Below are 26010 nucleotides of genomic sequence, written 5' to 3'. Positions count from 1 at the left end.
TCAAGTTTCTAAAACCGTTTGAATATATCTGTGAGTAAAACAGAACTCATTTTGCAGCAAACTTCCTGTCAGAAAGTGAAAAATCTGAAATCCAGGCTCTGTTCCAGGGCCTCCCTAATCGTTTGCTTGAATTCTATTAGTATACATGCACTTCATACGCCTTCCACTAGATGTCAATAGGCTGTGGAGAGGTGAAATGGGGTCTCAAGCTCTTTCTATGGTCAAAAGAGACAGCTTGGAATGACATGACCCCAGAATTCCTTTGTTCAGGAAGCACATAAAGGTCACCAGTATTGCTTCTGAAAAGCATTCGTTATAGACGTCTTATATCTCCGGCTTTGATTTTATTTAATAAATGTGAAAATATCATCGTAAAGTATGTTTTTTCAATATAGTTTTATTAGATTATTGAATTTTTTTCGGGAGTTTAGGCGTGTTGCGTTCTTTGCGTTTGGTGACGAAGGAGAGCTTAGCGCCACTTGGCTAGTTTTGCTTGCTCATTCGAGAGGAAAAATGCCATTCTAAACCAAACAACGATTGTTCTGGACAAAGGACCACTTGTACAACATTCTGATGGAAGATCATCAAAAGTAGGACCCATTTATGATGTTATTTCATATATCTGTCGAACATGTTTACTTTTAGTTAGCGCCAGATTTTGGGCGCTCTCTCGCAATAACGTAAGCTGCATGTCTAAATGAAGTAAATTTTAGAATTCTAACACGGCGATTGCATTAAAACTAGTGTATCTATCATTTCCTATACAACATGTATTTTTCAGAAATGTTTTATGATGAGTATTTAGGTATTTCACGTTGGTGTCTGTAATTACTCTGGCTGCTTCGTGCTATTTGTGACGGTAGCTGTGATGGTAGCTGCAATGTAAAACTGATTTATACCTCAAATATGCAAATTTTCGAACAAAACATAGATTTATTGTGTAACATGTTATAAGACTGTCATCGATGAAGTTGTTTCTTGTTAGTTTGGTTGGTTCTTGGTTAGTTAGGTTGGTTTTGTGCATATGAAAGAAATGTCTGTGCTTTTTTGTATTTGGTGGTGAGCTAACATAAATATACGTGGTGTTTTCGCTGTAAAACATTTTAAAAATCGGACATGTTGACTGGATTCACAAGATGTTTATTCTTCATTTGCTGTATTGGACTTGTTAATGTGTGAAAGTTAAATATTTCTAAAAAATATTTTTTGAATTTCGCGCTCTGCCTTTTCAGTGAATGTGGGAGGAGTGGCGCTAGAGGAACCCCTGTCCTAGACAGGTTTAAAGGTCCAATGTAGCTGTTTTTATCTCCATATTAAATCATTTGAAACACTTAAGTACCTACTATGATTGTTTTCAATCTAAATGGTCAAACACATAAACAGCATCTCAGCAAAGAGCAATTTCTCAAGCAAGAATTTTGCTAGGACTCTGGAGTGGTCTGTGTGGGAGGAGAAAACTGAAAACTAGCTGTTATTGGCAGAGAGGTTTGGAACTTTCATTCTTAACTACACTGAACAAAAATATAAACACAACATGTAAACTGTTGGTCCCAAGTTTCATGAGCTGACATAAAATATCTCAGAAATGTTCCATATTTCTCTAAAATGTTGTGCATAACTTTGTTTGCATTTTTCCTTTGCCAAGATAATACACCACCTGACAGGTGTGGCATATCAAAAAACTGGTTAAACAGCATGATCATTACACAGGTGCCACTTGTGTGCTGGGGCAATAAAAGGCCATCTAGAATGTGCAATTTTGTCACACAACACAATGCCACAGATGTCTCAAGTTTTGAGGGAGCGTGTAATTGGCATGCTGACTGGAGGAATGTCCACCAGAGCTGTTGCCGGAGAATTTTATGTTCATTCTTTACTATAAGCTGCGAGTGTTTTCTATCCAATAGTAATAATAATATGCATATTGTACGAGCAAGAAGAGTACGAGGCCGTTTAAATTGGGCACGATTTTTCCCCAAAGTGAAAATAGCGCACTCTATCCTCAACATGTTTAAGACACTTTATGTTGGTGTTTTCTTTCTTTTGGTAGCTACCTATAGGTCGCAGGTGATCAATGGTTTGTAGGATATAGCAATGGGTACTATCATGAACTCTTTTCACTGTGAGGGAAATTTTCCTTCCTTGAATCAGGAATTGAGGATGTTTCATATTGGTTGTCTATTGGTTGTCACAAGCAAATTCACTTAAAATATTTGGCAAGCCATCAGGGCTTGGAGCTTTTAACTGTTCTCAGCTTGTCATACACGTCCCACACATTGACGTCTGGGAGTGGCTGCGGGGCAGGCAGAGGACTCTGTTGTGTTACAGTCTGAATTTAAAATTGATTACATTTAGATTTTCTGACACTGATCTACACACAATACCCCATAATGTCATAGTGGAATTATGTTTTTAGAAATGTTTACAAATTAATAAAAATGAAAAGATGAAAATCTGAAATGTCTTGAGTCAATAAGTATTCAAACCTTTTGTTATAGCAACCCTAAATAACTTCAGGAGTAAAAATATGCTTCACATTTCACAGAATACATTATATGGACTCACTCTGTGTACAATAATAATGTTTAACGTCTGTAGAATCCGAATGGTTTGAGCTACACACTATTAAAAGCTATCTATGAAAAGCTGAGATTCTCACGAACACGCACATGTAACATTTGCTTTATGACGCTCACAAGCTACACAAGTCCTTAGAAGGTAAGAGGTTCTTCTACATAGAAGATCTAAGGAAATCCAGGACATGGTGTCTATAATACTGTAATAAGCTGACATAGTTGCTGTGACAAACTTCAAACTCCACACTGTTGTCATAGACTAGTTGGATATTAATTGGCCAGTGAGCAAACTATTTCTGTACTTACAGTACTTTTTTTTGCATTTGTCAACAACACTTGAGAATGCAACTGTTTATGTAAACGTATTTGTGTTCTACTTGTAGCCCTGGTTGACCTGAAAAGAAAATGGTAAAACACTTAATTGTGAGGCTAAATATAAGGGCTGGACATACAGTGCATTCGGAAAGTATTCAGACCCCTTGACTTTTTCCACATGTTCTTACGTTACAGCCTTATTCTAAAATGGATTAAATGCAACAACAAAAAATGCATCAATCTACGCACAATACCCCAAAATGACCAAAATAAAACTTGTTAAAAAAATTATAATTGAAAAACCTTATTTACATAAGTATTCAGACCCTTTTTTATGAGACTCGAAATTGAGATTAGGTGCATCCTGTTTCCATTGATCATCCTTGAGATGTTTCTACAACTTGATTGGAGTCCATCTGTGGTAAATTAAATTGATTGGACWTGATTTGGAAAGGCACACACCTGTCTATATAAATTCCCACAGTTGACAGTGTATGTTAGAGCAAAAACCAAACCATACGGTTGAAGGAATTTTCCGTAGAGCTCCGAGACAGGGTTGTGTTGAGGCACAGATCTGGGGAAGGGTACCAAAGAATTYTGCAGCATTGAAGGTCCCCAAAAACACAGTGGCCTCCATCATTCTAAAATGGAAGAAGTTTGGAACCACCAAGACTCCTCCTAGAGCTGGCCAAGCTGAGCAATTGGTGAACAAGGGCCTTGGTAAGGGAGGTGACTAAGAACCCGATGGTTACTCTGACAGAGCTCCAGAGTTCCTCTGTGGAGATAAGAGAATCTTCCAGAAGGACAACCATCTCTGCAGCACTCTACCAATTAGGCCTTTATGGTAGAGTGGCCAGACAGAAGCCACTCCTCAGTAAAAGGCACATGACAGCCCGCTTGGAGTTTGCCAAAAGGCACCTAAAGGACTCGCAGACCATGAGAAGCAATATTCTCTGGTCTGATGAAACCAAGATTGAACTGTTTGGCCTGAATGCAAAGCATCACATCTGGTGGACTAGTCAGGATTGAGGAAAAGATTAACTGAGCAAAGTAAAACCTGCTCCAGAGTGCTCAGAACCTAAGGTTCACCTTCCAACAGGACAACGACCCTAAGTACACAGCCAAGACACCACAGGAGTGGCTTCGGGACATGTTCCTTAATATCCTTGAGTGGCCCAGCCAGAGCCCGGACTTGAACCCAATCGAACGTCTTTGGAGAGACCTGAAAATAGCTGTGCAGCGACACTCCCCCATCCAACCAGCTTGAGAGGATCTGCAGAGAAGAATGTGAGAAACTCCCCAAATACATTTGTGCCAAGGTTGTAGCGTCATACCCAAGAAGACTTGAGGCTGTAATAGCTATCAATGGTCCTTCAACAAAGTACTGAGTAAAGGGTCTTAATACTTGTAATAAATGTAATATTTTTTATTTGAAAACATTTCTAAAACCTGTTTTGGATTTGTAATTATGGGCTACTGTGTGTAGATTGATGAGAAAAAAATACAATTTAATCCAATTTAGAATAAGGCTGTAATGTAATGTAACAAAATGCTTCAAGTGAAATGCCAGTACAGGGACAACGTGGAGTCGCAATTCAACGGCTCAGACACGAGACGTATGTGGCAGGGTCTACAGGAAATCACGGACTACAAAAAGAAAACCAGCCACGTCACGGACACCGAAGTCACGGACACCGACGTCACGCTACCAGACAAACTAAACACATTTGCCCACTTTGAGGATAATACAGTGCCACTGTCGCGGCCCCCCCCCCCCTCCTTCTCCATTGCTGACAAGAGTAAAGCATTTGAATGTGTTAACCCTTCTAAGGTTGCTGGCCCAGATGGCATCCTTAGCCGCGTCCTCAGAGCATGCGCAGACCAGCTGGCTGGTGTGTTTACGGACATATTCAATTGCTCCCTATCCCAGTCTGTTGTACAACAGTACAGTCTCCTGTACCCAAGAAGGCAAAGATAACTGAACTAAATGACTACCGCCCCGTAGCACTCACTTCTGTCATCATGAAGTGCTTTGAGAGAGTAGTCAAGGATCATATCAAAGGAATACCTATGTAAGAATGCTGTTCATTGACTACAACTCAGCATTCAACACCAGAGTACCCTCCAAGCTAATCATCAAGCTGGAGGCCCTGGGTCTGAACCCCCACCCTGTGCAATTGGGTCCCGAACTTTCTGATGTGCCGCCCCCAGGTGGTGAAGGTAGGAAACAACATCTCCACTTTGCTGACCCTCAACACTGGGGGCCACAAGGGTGCATGCTCAGACCCCTCCTGTACTCCCTGTTCACCTCAGGAGGCTGAACAAATTTTGCTTGACACCCAAAACCCTGACAAACTTTTACAGATGCACAATCGAGAGCATCCTGTCGGGCTGTATCACAGCTTGGTAAGGCAACTGCACCGCCCTCAACCTCAAGGCTCTCCAGAAGGTGGTGCAGTCTGCACAATGCATCACCAGGGGCAAACTACCTGCCCTCCATGACACTTACAGAACCCGATGTCACAGGAAGGCCAAAAAAATCAAGGACATCAACCACCCGAGCCACTGCCTGTTCACACCGCTACCATACAGAAGGCAAGGTCAGTACAGGTGCACCAAAGCTGGGACCGAGAGACTGAAAAACAGCTTCTATCTCAAGGCCATCAGACTACTAAACAGCAATCACTAACTCAGAGAGGCTACTGCCTACATTGAGACCCAATCACTGGCCACTTTAATAAATGGATCACTAGTCACTTTATACAATGCCATTCTAAATAATGGCACTTTAATAATGTTTACATATCTTACATTACTCATATCACATGTATATACTGTATTTTAAACCATCTATTGCACCTTGCCTATGCCGCTCGGCCATCGCTCATCCATATACTTACATGTACATATTCTCATTCACCCTTTAGATTTGTGTGTATTAGGTAGTTGTTGGGGAATTGTTAGATTACATTTACATTTACATTTAAGTCATTTAGCAGACGCTCTTATCCAGAGCGACTTACAAATTGGTGCATTCACCTTATGAAATCCAGTGGAACAACCACTTTACAATAGTGCATCTAACTCTTTTAAGGGGGAGGGGTGGGGTTAGGAGGATTACTTGTTAAAAATTACTGCACTGTCGGAACTAGAAGCACAAGCATTTCACTACAATCGCATGAACATCTGTTAACCATGTGTATGTGACAAATAACAGTTGATTTGATTTTGATGCACTGTAAATGAAAGTCAGATAAATGAAAAGCAGATTTTTTTCTGGGGTCTCGGGACTGATAGGGTTAAATTAGACAGACATAATTGAAATGTTCAATGATGTTGGGGCATTTCAAAGCGTCAATAACATCTTGCCTCACCGCCATGTCATGTTTATTAAGTTCTCATTAATGTATAAATGCCTTTTGATGAAGAGTAAATCCAAGGGATTACCAATAACAATTCCTTGTTGTTCATTGTTAATTGCATTATCCTTACACGACCCATCCTCATCCCTGGAGTTTTGCTTACAAAAGCAAAGCAGTAATGAACAAGCCACATGTATTCATTTCCAAAACCCCAAAAAGGTTGCCGCTTCAGCCGTCGCAATGTAAAACAGATGCAAAACAGATGGCAGGTGTGTAAGCGTCAGTCCCCAAATCCCATCAGCAACCCACACCTGTTATGGGGTTATTCATGTAGCTTTTGCTTGCCTTCTGTTTTCAATCTCAGGGTGCCTGAGCTATTGTTTAGTGCCCTTGATTCGGCCATTTTGATTCTTTCCCAACTGTCATTCCATTATTGTTTATGATGTGCCATCCAGAGCTGGTTTTAACTGCCAGTGGTTTTGCACAAAGGCCTGTGCTGTTATGGCAGACGATGAAGAAGAATTATGAGGCTAAATTCGATATAGAGCAGCATTTTTATACGACGGTCCAGCACTTGTCAGAGTTATTATTTGAATTATTTTCTATATGCCTGCTGCCTTCCTAAATGACTCGTATAGGCTTTTTATAGCCACTGGCTGACAAACAAGCTTGACGAGTCTGAAGTGTCGTCTCTTCCCAAGCTTTTGTATATTTGTAGCATTTCTAGGTAACTATGTTCTATAGGGGTGCTTCCATGGAGCGAAGGATATAACAATAGTAAAATAAAAGGCAGGTGAAAAAAGGCAGCCTACACCTTGTTTTACATCTGTTATCACAGATAACTGATACTGTATAATAATACACCGGAAATATACAGTGCAAGTATTCACACCCCTTTACTTTTTCCAAATTTTCTTGTGTTACAGACTGAATTTAAAATAGACTAAATTGAGATATTGTGTCACTGGTCTACACACAATACACACAAAAAGTCAAAATGTTTTATTATTATTATATATTTTTTTACAAATTTAAGCTGAAATGTCTTGATTCAATAAGTATTCAAACCCTTTTCTATGGCAAGCCAAAATAAGTTTAGGAGTGAAAATTAGCAATACAAGTCGTGTTTAACATGACTTTTGAATGACTACCCCATCTCCGTACCCCACACATTACATTATCTGTAAGGTCCCTCAGTCGAGCACTGAATTTGAAACACAGATTCAACCACAAAGACCAGGGAGGTTTTCCAATGCCTCGCAAAGAAGGGCACCTATTGATATATTGGTTAAACATTCAAAAGCRGACATTGAATATCCCAGGGATTTCACCATGAGGCCAAAAGTGACTTTAAAACAGTTTATTAGCTGTGATAGAAGAAAACTGACGATGGATCAAATACATTGTAGTTGTTAACCTATGTTAACCTAAAAGTGAAAGTTAACCTAAGAGTGAAAAGAAGGAACTTTTACAGAATAAAAGTATTCCAAAACATGCAAATGTGGCAAAAAAAAGGAACTTTATGTCCCGAATACAAAGCTTTTGTGGAAAATCCAACACTACACGTCACTGAGTACCATTCTTCATATTTTCAATCATGGTGGTATCTGAATCATGTTATGGGTATGCTTGTCATCGGCAAGGACKAGGGAGTTTTATTTTGGATACAAATAAACGGAATAGAGCTAAGCACGGGCAAAATCCTAGAGGAAAACCTGGTTCAGTCTGCTTTCCAACAGACATTGGGAGACAAATTCACCTTTCAGCAGGACAATAACCTAAAACACAAGGCCAAATATACACTGGAGTTGCTTACCAAGATGACATTGAATGTTCTTGAGTGGCCTAGTAATAGTTTTGACTTAAATCAGCTTCAAAAATCTATGGCAAGACTTGAAAATGGCTGTCTAGCAATGATCAACAACCAACTAGACAGAGCTTGAATAATGTGCAAATATTGTGCAATCCAGGTGTGCAAAGCTCTTTTTTATATTTTAAATGTTTTTAATTATCCTTGATTTTATATCAGGGAGTCATACTGAGACCAAGGACTCTTTTACAGATGAGCCCTGAATTACAGGCACGTTGTGACGGCCCTGAATCTTTCTGAACCGTCTCAGTGCTTCTCCTTTAATTCCCAATTAAATAGTGCTTCTCCTTCCAATAGGGCACTTCCCCTTTAATTCCCAATTAAATAGCCAGCATCAGCTGTGCAAAAGTGGGGTTGTGATGGAGACGTGAATGAGGATGTGGTTAACCCTCAGTTCTGAAGCTTCTCTATTCTGTTTGTTTTGTTGACTTTAAACGTGTGTTTTGTAGCCTAATAGCTAGTTTACCCAGGATCTGATCCACTCTTTGCATCCGTGGACTACACCTCTCCGTTGTTCTTCGTGGCCTTTCTCCGCTGGAGATCTGTTGGCGGATTGGATTGTCTGATTGACCGACTGACTACAACCTTTTTGTATACGGTATTTCATTTGTTTTGGGGTGATGTATACCGTGATGATTTGTAGTTAGTTGTGAGGACGTATTAGTATTTGATATGCTTTATATTTGTGTGGTAAAATAATTGTTATTTTGATTGTATGATTAATTTACGCTAAACTTGTATGAACGGACAAACATTTCGGTATGCCTTATGATTAACGAGACGTTGTGTGATCATAACAACATACAGGAACTCAAGTCCTTCTGTTCACCTGACTTAGAATTCCTCACAATCAAATGTCGACCGCATTATCTACCAAGGGAATTCTCTTYGATTATAATCACAGCCGTATATATTCCCCCCCAAGCAGACACATCGATGGCCCTGAACAAACTTTATTTGACTCTATGTAAACTGGAAACCACATATCCTGAGGCTGCATTCATTGTAGCTGGGGATTTKAACAAGGCTAATCTGAAAACAAGACTCCCTAAATTCTATTAGCATATTGATTTCGCAACCAGGGCTGGTAAAACTCTGGATCATTGTTATTCTATCTTCCGCGAMGCATATAAGGCCCTCCCCCGCCCTCCTTTCGTACAATCTGACCACGACTCCATTTTGTTGCTTCCAGCCTACAGACAGAAACTAAAACAAGAAGCTCCTGGTCCAACCAATCTGATTCCATGCTTCAAGACTGCTTCGATCACGTGGATTGGGATATGTTCCGCATTGCGTCCAGCAACAACATTGACGAATACGCTGATAACGGTGAGCGAGTTCATTAGAAAGTGCATTGGGCGACGTCATACCCACAGCAACTATTAAAACATTCCCAAACCAGAAACCGTGGATTGATGGCAGCATTCGCGCGAAACTGAAAGTGCGAACCACTGCTTTTAAACAGGGCAAGGTGACCGGAAACATGACCGACAAACAGTGTAGCTATTCCCTCCGCAAGGCAATCAAACAAGCTAAGCGTCAGTATAGAGACAAAGTAGAGTTGCAATTCAACAGCTCAGACACAAGGTATGTGGCTGGGTCTACAGTCAATCACGGATTACAAAAAGAAAACCAGCCCCGTCGCAGACCAGGATGTCTTGCTCCCAGACAGACTAAATAACTTCTTTGCTCGCTTTGAGGACAATACAGTGCCACTGACACAGCCCGCTACCAAAACCTGCGGACTCTCCTTCACTGCAGCCGACGTGAGAAACATTTAAACGTGTTAACTCTCGCAAGGCTGCAGGCCCAGACGGCATCCCCAGCCGCATCCTCAGAGCATGCGCAGACCAGCTGGCTGGTGTGTTTACGGACATATTCAATCAATCCTTATCCCAGTCTGCTGTTCCCACATGCTTCAAGAGGGCCACCATTGTCCCTGTTCCCAAGAAAGCTAAGGTAACTGAGCTAAACGACTACGGCCCCGTAGCACTCACTTCCTTCATCATGAAGTGCTTTGAGAGACTAGTCAAGGACCATATCACCTCCACCCTACCTGACACCCTAGACCCACTCTAATTTGCTTACCGACCCAATAGGTCCACAGACGACGCAATCGCAACCACACTGCCCTAACCCATCTGGACAAGAGGAATACCTATGTGAGAATGATGTTCATCGACTACAGCTCAGCATTTAACACCATAGTATCCTCCAAACTCGTCATCAAGCTCGAGACCCTGGGTCTCTGTGTAACTGGGTCCTGGACTCCTGACGGGCCGCCCCCAGGTGGTGAGGGTAGGTAACAACATCTCCACCCCGCTGATCCTCAACACTGGGGCCCCACAAGGGTGCGTTCTGAGCCCTCTCCTGTACTCCCTGTTCACCCACGACTGCGTGGCCATGCACGCCTCCAACTCAATCATCAAGTTTGCGGACGACACTACAGTGGTAGGCTTGATTACCAACAACGACGAGACGGCCTACAGGGAGGAGGTGAGGGCCCTCGGAGTGTGGTGTCAGGAAAATAACCTCACACTCAACGTCAACAAAACAAAGGAGATGATTGTGGACCCCCCCTATCCACATCGACGGGACAGTAGTGGAGAGGGTAGTAAGTTTTAAGTTCGTCGGCGTACACATCACGGACAAACTGAATTGGTCCACCCACACAGACAGCGTTGTGAAGAAGGCGCAACAGTGCCTCTTCAACCTCAGGAGGCTGATTCRGSTTGTCACCAGAAGCACTCACAAACATCTACAGATCACAATCGAGAGCATCCTGTCGGGCTGTATCACCGCCTGGTACGGCAACTGCTCCGCCCACAACCGTAAGGCTCTCCAGAGGGTAGTGAGGTCTGCACAACGCATCACCGGGGGAAAACTACCTGCCCTCCAGGACACCTACACCACCCGATGTCACAGGAAGCCCATAAAGATCATCAAGGACAACAACCACCCGAGCCACTGCCTATTCACCCCGCTATCATCCAGAAGGCGAGGTCAGTACAGGTGCATCAAAGCAGGGACCGGGAGACTGGAAAAACAGCTTCTATCTCAAGGCTATCAGACTGTTAAACAGCCACCACTAACATTGAGTGGCTGCTGCCAACATACTGACTCAACTCCAGCTCACTTTAATAATGGAAATTTATGGAAATGTATGTAAAAAATGTATCACTAGCCACTTTAAAAAATGCCACTTAATATAATGTTTACACACCCTACATTACTCATCTCATATGTATATGTATATACTGTACTCTATATCATCTACTGCATCTTGCCATCTTTATGTAATACATGTATCACTAGCCACTTTAAACTATGGCACTTTTATGTTTACATACCCTACATTACTCATCTCATATGTATATACTGTACTCGATACCATTTACTGCATCTTGCCTATGCCTTTCTGTACCATCACTCATTCATATATATCTTTATGTACATATTCTTTATCCCTTTACACTTGTGTGTGTATAAGGTAGTAGTTGTGGAATTGTTAGGTTAGATTACTTGTTGGTTATTACTGCATTTTGCTACACTCGCATTAACATCTGCTAACCATGTGTATGTGACAAATAAAATTTGACTTGACTAAGGTCACTTGAGTTCCCTGAACTTCTTTACCGGGCTGGACTCTTTTTAGGCCCGAGGTACAGGACATTTTTGGAGGAACCAGAGCTCATTATTTGTTATATTATGTGTGTGTGTGATCATTTATGTTGGCAATACAACCCACACAAAAGAATACAGTTGTTTTTGAAGTTATTTTGAATGTTTTAAGGGTTTATGAAAAGTGTATTTCCATCCTGACTTTTACATAAGTCCTGTGTATTGGTGTAGACTTGACGTGCCAGATGGGACTCATTCCCTCCCAAACCAAAAGGAGAAACCAATGTTTTCTCTGGTAGGCACAACCTACCTGGCACCCCTATAAATAATAACCTCAAGTCAAAACCATTACAACATGCCTGTCTATATAAGATCAAATCAAAATGTTGTTATTCTCACTTACAAGCCCTTAACCATCAATGCAGTTTTAAGAAATATAAGATTTAAGAAAAATATTTACTAAATAAACTGAGAGCAACAATAAAATAATAATAACAATGTGCGGGGGTACTGGTTAGTCGAGGTAATTGAGGTAGCATGTAAATGTAGGTGGGGTAAAGGGACTATGCATAGATCATATATAAAAACAGTGAATAGCAGCAGCATAAAACGTGTGGGGGGGGGGGGTCAATGCAATAGTCCGGTTAGTCATTTTATTAGCTGTATAGCAGACTTATGGCTTGGGGGTAGAATCTGTTAATCTGTCAACCGCTGTGTCAGATTTCAAAAAAACTTTACGGAAAAAGCAAACCATGCAATAATCTGAGACGGCGCTCAGAACTATAGTCAAATTAGTTGGTGTCAACAGAAACCAGAAATTACATGATAAATATTCCCTTACCTTTGATCTTCATCAGAATGCACTCCCAGGAATCCCAGATCCACAATAAATGCTTGATTTGTTCGATAATGTCCGTTACTTATGTCCAATTAGCTACTTTGGTTTGTTCATTTGGTAAACAATTCCCAAGTCACAAAGCGTGTTCACTAAAACGTGACGAAATGTCCAAATGTTCCGTAACAGTCAGTAGAAACATGTCAAACGATGTATTGAATCAATCTTTAGAATGTTGTTAACATAAATCTTGAATAACGTTCCAACCGGAGAATTACATTGACTTCAGATGAGCGATGGAACGGAGCTAACTCGCATGTGAACACGCGTGGTCAAAGAATGGTCACCTCATGGCAGTGGTGACTAATTCTTCTCTCATTCGGCCTCCCTTCATAGTAGTCATCAGACAAAGTTCTACAGACTGTTGACATCTAGTGGAAGCCGTAGGAAGTACAAACCCATTCATATCTCGCTGTAATTTCAATGGGATCTTGGTTGAAAATCCACCAGCCTCAGAATTTCCACTTCCTGTTTGGATTTCTCTCAGGTTTTTGCCTGCCATATGAGTTCTGTTATACTCACAGACATAATTCAAACAGTTTTAGAAACGTCAGAGTGTTTTCTATCCAATACTAATAATATGCATATATTAGCCGTTTACTCTGGGCACCTCTGTGCACCTTTCATCCAAGCTACTCAATACTGCCCCTGCAGCCATAAGAAGTATTTTGTACCTATATTTGGTGCTCTGGTACCGCTTGCCATGCAGTAGCAGAGAGAACAGTCTATTACTAGGGTATCTGGAGTCTTTGCCAATTTTTACGGCCTTCCTCTGACACCGGCTGATATAGAGGTCCTGGATGGCAGGAAGCTTGGCCCCAGTGATGTACTGGGCCGTACGAACTACCCTCTGTAGTGCCTCGCGGTTGGAGGCCCGAGCAGTTGCCATACCAGGTGGTGATGCAACCAGTCAGGTTGCTCTCGATGTTGCAGCTGTAGTACCTTTTGAGGTTCTGAGCACCCATGCCACATCTTTTCATTCTCCTGAGGGGAATAGGAGTTGTTGTGCCCTAATTTATGACTGTCTTGGTGTCTTTGATAGTTTGTGGACACCAAAGAACATGAACCTCTAAACCTGCTCCACTACAGCCCTGTCGATGAGAATATGGGTGTGCTCGGCCCTCCTTTTCCTGTAGTCCACGATCATCTCCCTTGTCTTGATCACGTTGAGGGAGAGGTTGTTGTCCTGGCACCACACTTCCAGGTCTCTGACCTCCTCCCACCATCGTTATCGGTGCTGATTCTCTGATCCACCTCTACGCAGGTGACACCATTCTGTATACATCTGGCCCTTCTTTGGACACTGTGCTAACAAACCTCCAAACGAGCTTCCACGCCATACAACACTCCTTCCGTGGCCTCCAACTGCTTTTAAATGCTTGGTAAACGAAGTACATGCTCTTCAACCGATTGCTGCCCGCACCCTCCCGCCCGACGAGCATCACTTCTCTGGGTTGTTCTGACTTTGAATATGTGGATAACTACAAATACCTAGGTGTCTGGTTAGACTGTAAACTCTCCTTCCAGACTCACATTAAGCATCTCTAATCCAAAATTAAATCTAGAATCAGCTTCCTATTTTGCAACAAAGCCTCCTTCACTCATGCTGCCAAACGTATCCTACCGATCCTTGACTTCGGCGATGTCATTTACAAAATAGCTTCCAACGCTCTACTCAGCAAACTGGATGTAGTCTATCACAGTGCCATCCGTTTTGTCACCAAAGCCCAATATACTACCCACCACTGCGACCCACCACTACATATTTGTAGCCAAACCCACTGTCTCCAGGTCAACTATAAGTCTTTGCTAGGTAAAGCCCCGCCTTATCTCAGCTTACTGGTCACCATAGCAACACCCACCCGTAGCACACGCTCCAGCAAGTATATTTCACTGGTCATCCCCAAAGCCAACACTTCTTTTGGCTGCCTTTCCTTCCAGTTCTCTGCTGCCAATGACTGGAACGAATTGCAAAAATCACTGAAGCTGGAGTCTTATATGTCACTCCCTAACTTTAAGCATCAGCTGTCAGAGCAGCTTACCGATCGCTGCAACTGTACACAGCCCATCTGTAAATAGCACACCCAACTACCTCATTCCCAAATTATTACTTACCCTCTTGCTCTTTTGCACCCCATTATCTCTACATGCACATCGTCATCTGCACATCTATCCCTCCAGTGTTAGTGCTAAATTGTAATTATTTCGCAACTAAGGTCTATTTATTGTCTTACCTCCTTACTTCATTTGCACACACTGTATACAGATTTTTCTATTGTGTTATTGACTTTACGTTTGTTTATCCCATTTGTAACTCTGTTGTTTTTGTCGCACTGCTTTGCTTTATCTTGGCCAGGTCGCAGTTGTAAATGAGAACTTGTTCTCAACTGGCCTACCTGGTTAAATAATGGTGAAATAAAAAATGTAAAAATACATTTCACATTCTTAAAATAAAATTAACTGACCTAAAACAGGGATTTTTTACTAGGATTAAATGTCAGGAATTGTGAAAACTGAGTTTAAATGTATTTGACTAAGGCGTATGTAAACTTCCGACTTCAAMTGTAATTCACTAAAACACTAAATCCATCCAGATAATCATGTAGGTTCAAACTTTAAAGCCTCGCACTGACAAGGCAGCATATTTTGGGATAGATGTCAATTTATCCCAAAAATATACTGTTGCTGTATTCACTCCCTGTGTGTGTCCCAAATGGCAACCTTTTATAGTGCACTACTTTTAACCAGGGCCCATAGGGCTTTGGTCAAAAGTTGTGCACTATATATGGAATAGGGTGCCATTTGGAACGCTACCCTGTTGGCAGGTTGTTCGATTTCCAGTTTCCAGGAGATTTTCTGGCAGATTGAGTTTGCTGACTCTGGCTCTTCTCGAGGGCAGGGCTCGGCACGGCTGGTGTTTAACCCGGCCAAAGCTAGGGGGATTAGGCCACTGCAGAGCGTCGGACCGAGTGAATCTTCTTAGAGCGCAACCTGATGGGCCTCCACTGATAATCATCTTTTAAACACAGCACTTTTAAATGGTGTGCAATATTTCGTAAGCCAGCCCGGGGATGGCTTTTCCGCTTTAATGCTTCGTAAACTGTCCTAGGTAAACAATGTGTGTGTTTGTGTGTGTGCAGTATTAGTTCATTGGCTTAATCCCACACTTCCTCATGTCCATTTGGTTTGGAACTGATATTTGGACCACCTATGATGTTTTTGAGAGAATTCAAGGTAATTATGGTTTATAATAGTATAATTCCATCACCATCCTGAACTCTGTAGTCTATTTGTTCTGCAGCTGACATGGCTACAATACACACAACATGTATTGTGTCATATTATACAAAATATATCAGGTTCTACTTACATGAGTATTTATTTGTCAGGTTGATATATTGTAACACAATTATTATTATGAGTATTGTTGAAAGGGTCTATTATCATGTTGGTGTGAGGCTAATGCTGACTATAAGCAGTTCAATGGGGATTGTGTTGGCGGTGGAACGGTCACCAAATTGTGTTTGATTTTCCTTGCCTGTTTTTTAGAAAATATCTCTCACTTCCACTATACGATGTCTCCTGACTCCCAACCCTATAGAGTGTGGTACTGCCTTCCCTCTCAAGTATGACCTATATGACATTCCATATTGTCATGTCAGATTTTATAGCTTGTGTTGTATCTATCTCTTGGTGATATGTTTTTTACTTGGTGCTGCTCCAACATGGTGTCCATATTAGGACAGCCTCAGTCTCAGCAGGACTTTGATAGCAGGACTTTCAAACAATAAAAAAATCTAAAGCAAAAATCACTGAAGCTGGAGATTCTCTAACTTTAAGCATCAGCTGTCAGAGCAGCTTACCAATCACTGTACCTGTACAGTCGTGGCCAAAAGTTGAGAATGACAMATTTWAATTTTCACAAAGTTTGCTGCTTCAGTGTCTTTAGATATTTTTGTCAGATGTTACTATGTAATACTGAAGTATAATAACAAGCATTTCATAAGTGTCAAAAAGCTTTTATTGACAATTACATGAAGTTGATGCAGAGTCAATATTTGCAGTGTTGACCCTTTTTTTTTTCAAGACCTCTGCAATCCGCCCTGGCATGCTGTCAATTAACTTCTGGGCCACATCCTGACTGATGGCAGCCCATTCTTGCATAATCAATGCTTGTMGTTTGTCAGAATTTGTGGGTTTTTGTTTGTCCACCCRCCTCTTGAGGATTGACCACAAGTTTTCAATGGGATTAAGGTCTGGCCATGGACCCAAAATATTTTGTTCCCCGAGCCACTTAGTTATCACTTTTGCCTTATGGCAAGGTGCTCCATCATGCTGGAAAAGGCATTGTTCGTCACCAAACTGTTCCAGGATGGTTGGAAGAAGTTGTTCTTGGAGGATGTGTTGGTACCATTCTTTATTCATGGCTGTGATCTTAGGCAAAATTGTGAGTGAGCCCACTACCTTGGCTGAGAAGCAACCCCACACATGAATGGTCTCAGGATGCTTTACTGTTGGCATGACACAGGACTGATGATAGCGCTCACCTTCTCCGAACAAGCTTTTTTCCGGATGCCCCAAACAATCGGAAAGGGGATTCATCAGAGAAAATGACTTTACCCCAGTCCTCAGCAATCCAATCCCTGTCCCTTTTGGAGAATATCAGTCTGTCCCTAATGTTTTTCCTGGAGAGAAGTGGCTTCTTTGCTGCCCTTTTTGACACCAGGCCATCCTCCAAAAGTCTTGCCTCACTGTGTATGCAGATGCACTCACACCTGCCTGCTGCCATTCCTGAGCAAGCTCTATACTGGTAGTGCCCCGATTCCGCAGCTGAGTCAACTTTAGGAGACGGTCCTGGCGCTTGCTGGACTTTCTTGGGCACCCTGAAGCCTTCTTCACAACAATTGAACCACTCTTCTTGAAGTGCTTGATGATCCGATAAATGGTTGATTTAGGTGCAATCTTACTGGCAGCAATATCCTTGCCCGTGAAGCCCTTTCTGTGCAAATCAATGATGACGGCACGTGTTTCCTTGCAGGTAACCATGTTTGACAGAGGAAGAACAATGATTCCATGCACCACCCTCCTTTTGAAGCTTCCAGGCTGTTATTCAACTCAATCAGCATGACAGAGTGATCTCCAGCCTTGTCCTCGTCAACACTCACACCTGTGTTAATGAGAGAATCACTGACATGAAGTCAGCTGGTCCTTTTGTGGCAGGGCTGAAATGCAGTGGAAATGTTTTTKGGGGATTCAGTTCATTCAGTTTGCCTATCAGCCTAGCAGAGGAGTTGATGATGCCATTCTTACACTCCTTAACATGGTCTATAGACATCTAGAGAGTGCCAAATCCCATGTCAGGGTTCTGTTTGTTGACTTTTCTTCTGCCTTCAACACAATCCAGCCTTACATTCTGGCACAGACTCATTCGGGACTTCTCCTTAGATGGGGGGCTGGTTTTGTGGCTGTTGGACTTCCTGAGCCAACTCTCACAGCGAGTCAAAATAGGTCCCCATGTGTCGGATATACGCAATACCAACACAGGCTCTCCTCAGGGATGTGTTTTGTCCCCACTTCTGTACATCTTGTACACTAATAGTTGTACTAGTTCCCATACTGACAGACACCTCGTTAAGTTCGCTAATGACACTGCCTTGATCAGCCTGTTGCATGATGACGAGGAACATCATGGCCCGGTTCTAGATGACTTTGTAGAGTGGTGTGAGGAATCACACTTGGTCCTCAATACCAACAAGACCAAAGAGATGTGCGTAGACTTCAGGAAGCGTACAACACCTACCTCTGCAACATCTATCAGAGGTCAGAGTATAGAAATTGTAGAGGAATATAAATATATGGGTGTCCTTTTGGACAATAAGCTTCAGTGGAGTAAATGTACAGACCTGATCTACAAAAAGAGCCAAYAGAGACTGTACTTTCTCAAAAAGTCGGGATCYTTTAATGTAGACTGTACTGTATTGACTCTGTTTTACAAATCTTTTATTGAGAGTATTTTAACTTTTTGTATTGTTTGTTGGTTTGGCAATGCCACTGTCAGCCAGAGAAATATGCTGAGAAAGATTATTACCACAGCAAGCAAGGTACTTGGAGTCAAACAGACAGGCCTGGATGAGATCTTTAAGGTCAGGGCCCTCCGTAAGGCTCACAAAATCATTTTAGACCCAAGCCACCCCCTGTACCTGGACTTTGAACTACTCCCCTCTGGGCGCAGGTATAGGGCACCCCTCAGCAGGAAAAACAGAACGAGACAATCATTTGTGCCAGGTGTGATAGCCCTCCCGCCAGCAGGCTAGCCTTTTCTTTTTTTTWWATGTTTTATTTCTTATTTCTTATTATTTTTATTGGTACGTAACTGTTATGAAAGTTGTATTGTAMATTTTGTTTTGTATTTAAACGCCACTTTAAATGTGTACATGACACTGCAACAAAATTTCCCCATGGGGACAATAAAGTAAGTAAGCATGGCAAAGAGGGACTTTGCAATTAATTGCAATTCATCTGATCACTCTTCATAACATTCTGGAGTATATGCAAATTGCCATCATACAAACTGAGGCAACAGACTTTGTAAAAATKTATATTCGTGTCATTCTCAAAACGCTTGGCCAAGGACTGTACACAGCCAATCTGTAAATAGCACACCCAACTACCTCATCCCCATATTGTTATTTATCATCTTGCTCTTTTGCACCCCAGTACAGTATCTCTACTTGCTCATCATCATCTGCACATCTATCACTCCAGTGTTAATGCTAAGTTGTAATTTTTTCACCTCTATGGCCTATATATTGCCTTCCCTAATCTTCTACATTTGCACACACTGTACATAGAATCTTCTATTGATATTGACTGTACGTTTGTTTGTGTAACTGTTGTTTTTGTCGCACTGCTTTGCTTTATCTTGGCCAGGTCACAGTTGTAAATGAGAACTTGTTCTCAACTGGCCTACCTGGTTTAATAAAGATGAAAGCATTTTTTTTTTTTTAAGACTGAGTCTGTCTTAATATGGACACTATACTCTAGAATACAAGACAAATTCCTATAACTGACCTGAACTGAATGTAACCTTTGGTCCTCTGTCCCCTGCAGGTCATTGAGACCATCAGCGCAATGGACAGAGACGAACCTCAGAGTGGACACCGCTTCTTCTTCTCCCTGACTGCAGAGGCTGCTGGGAACCTCAACTTCACCCTGAGAGACAACAAAGGTAAAGGCCAGACACATAGTCATATTTGGCCAACGAAATGTGCATAGTTGGCAGCAGGACAACCTAGAAGAATAAGAGAGCCCTTCATACTGAATGCCTAGTTACCAAGCTCCACAACACCATAGTGGTTTCCTAGCCCTGATATGGATATTTTCCATTATCCAAACATTATATCAGAGCTAACTGTCATCAAGATTAGTTGGAATCCACCAAGTATTACTATCTGAACACAATTTTAACATTGTATTGCTGCTATGCCTTCCTCCTCACAGACAACACCGCCTCTGTGCTGACCAAGCGAGGGGGTTTCCAGCGCCGCCACCAGAACGTGTACCGCCTCCCCGTCCTCATCATGGATGGCGGGAGCCCTGCCCTCAGCAGCACCAACACCCTGTCCATCCGAGTGTGCGACTGTGACCCCGATGGAGCTCTCCAGTCATGTGGGAGTGAAGCCTCCATGCTCTCAGCAGGCCTCAGCACTGGGGCCCTCATCGCCATCCTGGCTTGCATCCTCACACTTCTAGGTATGAGGCAGCCATTATACCAAAACACATCAGTGCCCCATCAGGCCTGCAAGCTGCATTTGTGTGGCACCCAGGCTGACATTTCACATCTTATAACAGTACAAGAGAGTCGAAGGAGTTAGTTTATCAAAGTCGCGAGATGCCAGGCTTTCACATTAACGACTTCACTGTACACCAGGCATTCATGGAATGCCCATCTGGGGAAATAAAACATCTGTTTTGATATTTTAATACAGGAGTCGATGAACAGTGTTCATGTACCTTTTCACGTTACACTAGTTGTACCCAGTTAATCCCAAAATGTCCTTCAAACATTGGTGTGTCGTACGAACACAATATTGGTGGTGAATATCATGTAGTGTGTTGAATAATAACGTGGGCTTTGGGAGAGAAGGACTTGTTGCCATGGCAATCATTTTGACAACACGGTGGTGCGACGTAACTTCTCTAACACCAGAACTATATGAGATGCACATGATGCAATTGTGATCCTGCTGTATTGTAAGCGTTCTAAACTTGAAGTTGTTAGCTCCGTATTAAGAACCTTATTAAGAAAATAGACAAATGTTGCCAGGTACATGTATGATTGAAGTCCTATCAGGCATTGGACTCTCCGGCCCCTGTGGGACAGTAGCACTATAATCAGGAAATAGTCCACTTAAGGTGGCCAGATTGGCTTGTTTCCCCCCCGAACCTCCATTGTGAATGCTGATCTTGATTGCTGTCTGAGTTATTTGTTGATTGTTTGAGAGACTGTAAGCTCGATTTGTACCTGTTCATTCTCTCTGATTAGCTAACCAGTCAGTAGATTTTTGGGGCCAGAGATATTGAGGTGCTCAGAGGTAGTAAATCCAGATTCATGGTTTGATTGTTTCTTGCTTAGATAATTGTTAGTTTGTCACTCAAAAAAGGACATGAAAGATACCTGACTGAACTATGTACATATCAGGCTGCCTGATGAAGAGGTTGTTTAGTTTAAACATGTTGTGCCAAGTAACTGTGTAATGAATTCAAATGGTCTGCTCCAACTAGTCTATATAGGCCTACTTTTTATTGTCCTTGAGTGTCCTGAAAGACGTCTGACAAATAAAATGTATTATTAATATTATTATTAGGGATCCAAGCTCCGAAGGGACTGGAACCCTATTATAATTGTTAGGATTAATATTATTAGGGGTTCAAGCAGGGATTTTGTGAAAAAGGAAAATTCCTATGAGACGGTAAGGCCTAGGAGGGTGCAACCTTGCATGATGGTAAAGGGCCAAAGGCCACACCCTCGAATACATTGCCATGCCAATTGGACACATGGTGTTGCTATAACAAGCAATTAAATATGCAAACTTTGAAAGGTCACGCCCATCACCCCTTGTGACCTACAATCATGGGGAGAATTGCAATTGCATACTCCTCGTGTCCAATTTCCTCTCTCCTGGCCTCCTTCTCAAAACCCGTTGGATGAGAAAGCCGAGGTCTCTCCCCTCTGACCTTCTCCTCCAATGGGTTTTGAGAAGGAGGTGAGGAGAGAGGACGCGAGGAGTATGCAATTAAGATCCTCGCATGGAATTCGGTACAAACATCAAGCAATGTTATTAGAACATTCTCAGAATGTCAGAGGGATAACAGCGCAACGAAACACTTATGGGACCTAATGGGAACATCGCAGAATGTCCTCAGGATCTCCCCTGTTTGCTGAGTTACTGCTGTTCAATCTTCATCTCAATGAATGCATGTGCATGTATTCTGTTTTTTGCTGTTTATAGTGTTCGGATTCCTAAATTCTTTGTCAATATACACTGCTCAAAAAAATAAAGGGAACACTTAAACAACACAATGTAACTCCAAGTCAATCACACTTCTGTGAAATCAAACTGTCCACTTAGGAAGCAACACTGATTGACAATAAATGTCACATGCTGTTGTGCAAATGGAATAGACAAAAGGTGGAAATTATAGGCAATTAGCAAGACACCCCCAATAAAGGAATGGTTCTGCAGGTGGTGACCACAGACCACTTCTCAGTTCCTATGCTTCCTGGCTGATGTTTTGGTCACTTTTGAATGCTGGCGGTGCTTTCACTCTAGTGGTAGCATGAGACGGAGTCTACAACCCACACAAGTGGCTCAGGTAGTGCAGTTCATCCAGGAATCCACATCAATGCGAGCTGTGGCAAAAAGGTTTGCTGTGTATGTCAGCGTAGTGTCCAGAGCATGGAGGCGCTACCAGGAGACAGGCCAGTACATCAGGAGACGTGGAGGAGGCCGTAGGAGGGCAACAACCCAGCAGCAGGACCGTTACCTCCGCCTTTGTGCAAGGAGGTGCACTGCCAGAGCCCTGCAAAATGACCTCCAGCAGGCCACAAATGTGCATGTGTCAGCATATGGTCTCACAAAGGGTCTGAGGATCTCATCTCGGTACCTAATGGCAGTCAGGCTACCTCTGGCGAGCACATGGAGGGCTGTGCGGCCCCACAAAGAAATGCCACCCCACACCATGACTGACCCACCGCCAAACCGGTCATGCTGGAGGATGTTRCAGGCAGCAGAACATTCTCCAGGGCGTCTCCAGACTCTGTCACGACTGTCACATGTGCTCATGTGCTCAATGTGAACCTGCTTTCATCTGTGAAGAGCACAGGGCACCAGTGGCGAATTTGCCAATCTTGGTGTTCTCTGGCAAATGCCAAACATCCTGCACGGTGTTGGGCTGTAAGCACAACCCCCACCTGTGGACGTCGGGCCCTCATACCACCCTCATGGAGTCTGTTTCTGACCGTTTGAGCAGACACATGCACATTTGTGGACTGCTGGAGGTCATTTTGCAGGGCTCTGGCAGTGCACCTCCTTGCACAAAGGCGGAGGTAACGGTCCTGCTGCTGGGTTGTTGCCCTCCTACGGCCTCCTCCACGTCTCTGATGTACTGGCCTGTCTCCTGGTAGCGCCTCCATGCTCTGGACACTACGCTGACAGACACAGCAAACCTTTTTGCCACAGCTCGCATTGATGTGCCATCCTGGATGAACTGCACTACCTGAGCCACTTGTGTGGGTTGTAGACTCCGTCTCATGCTACCACTAGAGTGAAAGCACCGCCAGCATTCAAAAGTGACCAAAACATCAGCCAGGAAGCATAGGAACTGAGAAGTGGTCTGTGGTCACCACCTGCAGAACCATTCCTTTATTGGGGGTGTCTTGCTAATTGCCTATAATTTCCACCTTTTGTCTATTCCATTTGCACAACAGCATGTGAAATTTATTGTCAATCAGTGTTGCTTCCTAAGTGGACAGTTTGATTTCACAGAAGTGTGATTGACTTGGAGTTACATTGTGTTGTTTAAGTGTTCCCTTTATTTTTTTGAGCAGTGTATTATGGTTGTCTTCTATTCACCATTTACAGATTTATTTATTTATCTATTATCCATTTGCATTCTGAAAGTATTCAGACCCCTTGACCTGTTACGTTACAGCCTTGTTCTAAAATGGATTAAATAATTTTTTCCCCTCATCAATCTACACACAATACCCCATAATGACAAAGCCAAAACATACATTTTCAGACCCTTTACTTAGTACTTTGTTGAAGCATCTTTGGCAGCGATTATAGCATCGAGTCTTCTTGTGTATGACACTACAAGCTTGGCACACCTGTATTTGGGGAGTTTACTCCCATTCTTCTCCGCAGATCCTCTCAAGCTCTGTTAGGTTGGATGGGAAGCTGCACAGCTATTTTCAGGTCTCTCCAGAGATGTTTGATCTGTTCATGTTTCCCTCAATCCTGACATGTCTCATAGTCCCTTCCGCTAAAAAACATGGTTTCGTCACACCTGAGAATATTGTTTCTTATCATCTGAGAGTCCTTTAGGTGCCTTTTTGCAAACTCCAAGCAGGCAGTCATGTGCCTTTTGAGGAGTGGCTTCCGTCTGGCCAATCTACCATAAAATACTGATTGTTGGAGTGCTGCAGAGATGGTTGTCCTTCTGGGAAGTTCCCCCATGTCCACAGAGGAACTCTGGAGCTCTGTCAGAGTGACCATCGGGTTCTTGGTCACCTCCCTTACCAAGGTCTTTCCCCCCCGATTGCGCCGTTTGGCCGGGCGGCCAGCTCTAGGAAGAGTCTTGTTGGGTCCAAACTTCTTCCATTTTAGAATGATGGAGGCCACTGTGTTCTTGGGGACCTTTAATGCTGCAGACATTTTTTTGGTACCATTTCCCAGATCTGTGCCTCGACACAATCCTGTCTCGGAGGTCTACAGACAATTCCTTCGACCTCATGGGTCTGAGATGCACTGTCAACTGTGGGACCTTTATATAGACAGGTGTATGCCTTTCTAAATCATGTCAAATCAATTGAATTTACCACGGGTGGACTCCAATCAAGTCGTAGAAACATCTCAAGAATGATCAATGAAACAGGATGCACCTGGAGTTCAATTTTCAGTCTCATAGCAAAGTGTCTGAATACTTATGTAAATAAGGTATTTTGGTTCTTTATTTTTTTTAAATTAGAGAAAAAAAATGTTTTTGCTTCATCATTATGGAGTATTATGTGTAGCTTGATGAAAATTAAAAAAAAATCCATTTTAGAATTAGGCTGTGAGGTAATAACATTTTGAAAAAGTCAAGGGGTCTGAATACTTTACRAATGCTCTGTAGGTCCCTCTCCTCCATGATGGATTTTCCACTATTTGGATTTTTGTGAAAGACACTTAAAATGCAACTTCTCCGGCACCGAATTATTGATCTGTATGAAACTTGATATATGGCATCTATAGATCAAGTTCTCACAACGCAACATTTTTAGACTCTCAAACCACATGGCCGCTACTGACCAATAAACTTACAAGTGGGCGTGACCTGGCACATAAATGCATATAAATCAGACAGACATTCGTATTGTAACAACTTTATACACATGTTTGTAACACTGTCAATAATACTTTGCAAGCACATTTAAATCAACCACCCAATGGCGCTGTAATGGGCACATATCTCTTTCATCTGCTTGACTCAGCGTGATGAAATTTGGCATACACACTCAAGGATGTGAGTCTAGTTAACTTCTTTGGCGACGTAGTGTTGGACAGGGAAAAACATTCATGCAAGTTTATTGGAGTATAGTGGCAATATTGTTCCAGCTAGAGTTTTGGGAAAAAAAATTTTTTAGAAGACATGCATCTATCAAATCAAATCAAATTTGTATTTGTCACATACACATGGTTAGCATGTGATTTGACATGCATCTATCGATGCTATATACCAACATTGGTGTTGATCGGTCCAGCGGTTCTAGAAAATGTTTAAAATAGTCAACATGCATTAAAAGCATATTGCATAATCTGTTCGATTTTGAGTTCTGATATTTGGCAAGTGTGGTAATGACTACAGAAGTAGCTCATATTAAGATGTGTCCAATTTGTCCTGAGGGTGGCACTATGGGGCCAAAGCTTGAACCCCGGCATGGATGCTTGCAGCTATATTTATTGTTATTAGAGAGCTATAGCTCTTAATTAAGTGATAAGACCTATAGACACCAAACTTGTTGGGATGGTGTAAGTTGGTGGCCAAATTCATCTGGTTACACATGGTGCAACTCATGGTGGTGATATAAATGGTGGAGGTGGTAAA

The 26010-nt window shown here is 42.4% G+C and overlaps 1 protein-coding gene across 1 annotated transcript in view; it reads left to right on the top strand.

Annotated features, from left to right (window-relative positions):
- Nucleotides 1-26010, top strand: part of cdh7a (cadherin 7a) — a 171899-nt gene that overhangs the window by 126617 nt on the left and 19272 nt on the right. The window contains exons 10-11 of the mRNA XM_023978068.1: nt 19750-19867; nt 20140-20391. Of these exons, the coding sequence (XP_023833836.1) occupies nt 19750-19867; nt 20140-20391 (370 nt within the window). The remainder of the gene's footprint in view (nt 1-19749; nt 19868-20139; nt 20392-26010) is intronic.

Source organism: Salvelinus sp. IW2-2015, linkage group LG32 (genome assembly GCF_002910315.2).
Source record: "Salvelinus sp. IW2-2015 linkage group LG32, ASM291031v2, whole genome shotgun sequence".
In the NCBI taxonomy this organism is placed as follows: Eukaryota; Metazoa; Chordata; class Actinopteri; order Salmoniformes; family Salmonidae; genus Salvelinus; species Salvelinus sp. IW2-2015.
The sequence above is the reverse complement of the archived record's forward strand: the minus strand, read 5'-3'. Positions and strand labels throughout refer to the sequence as shown.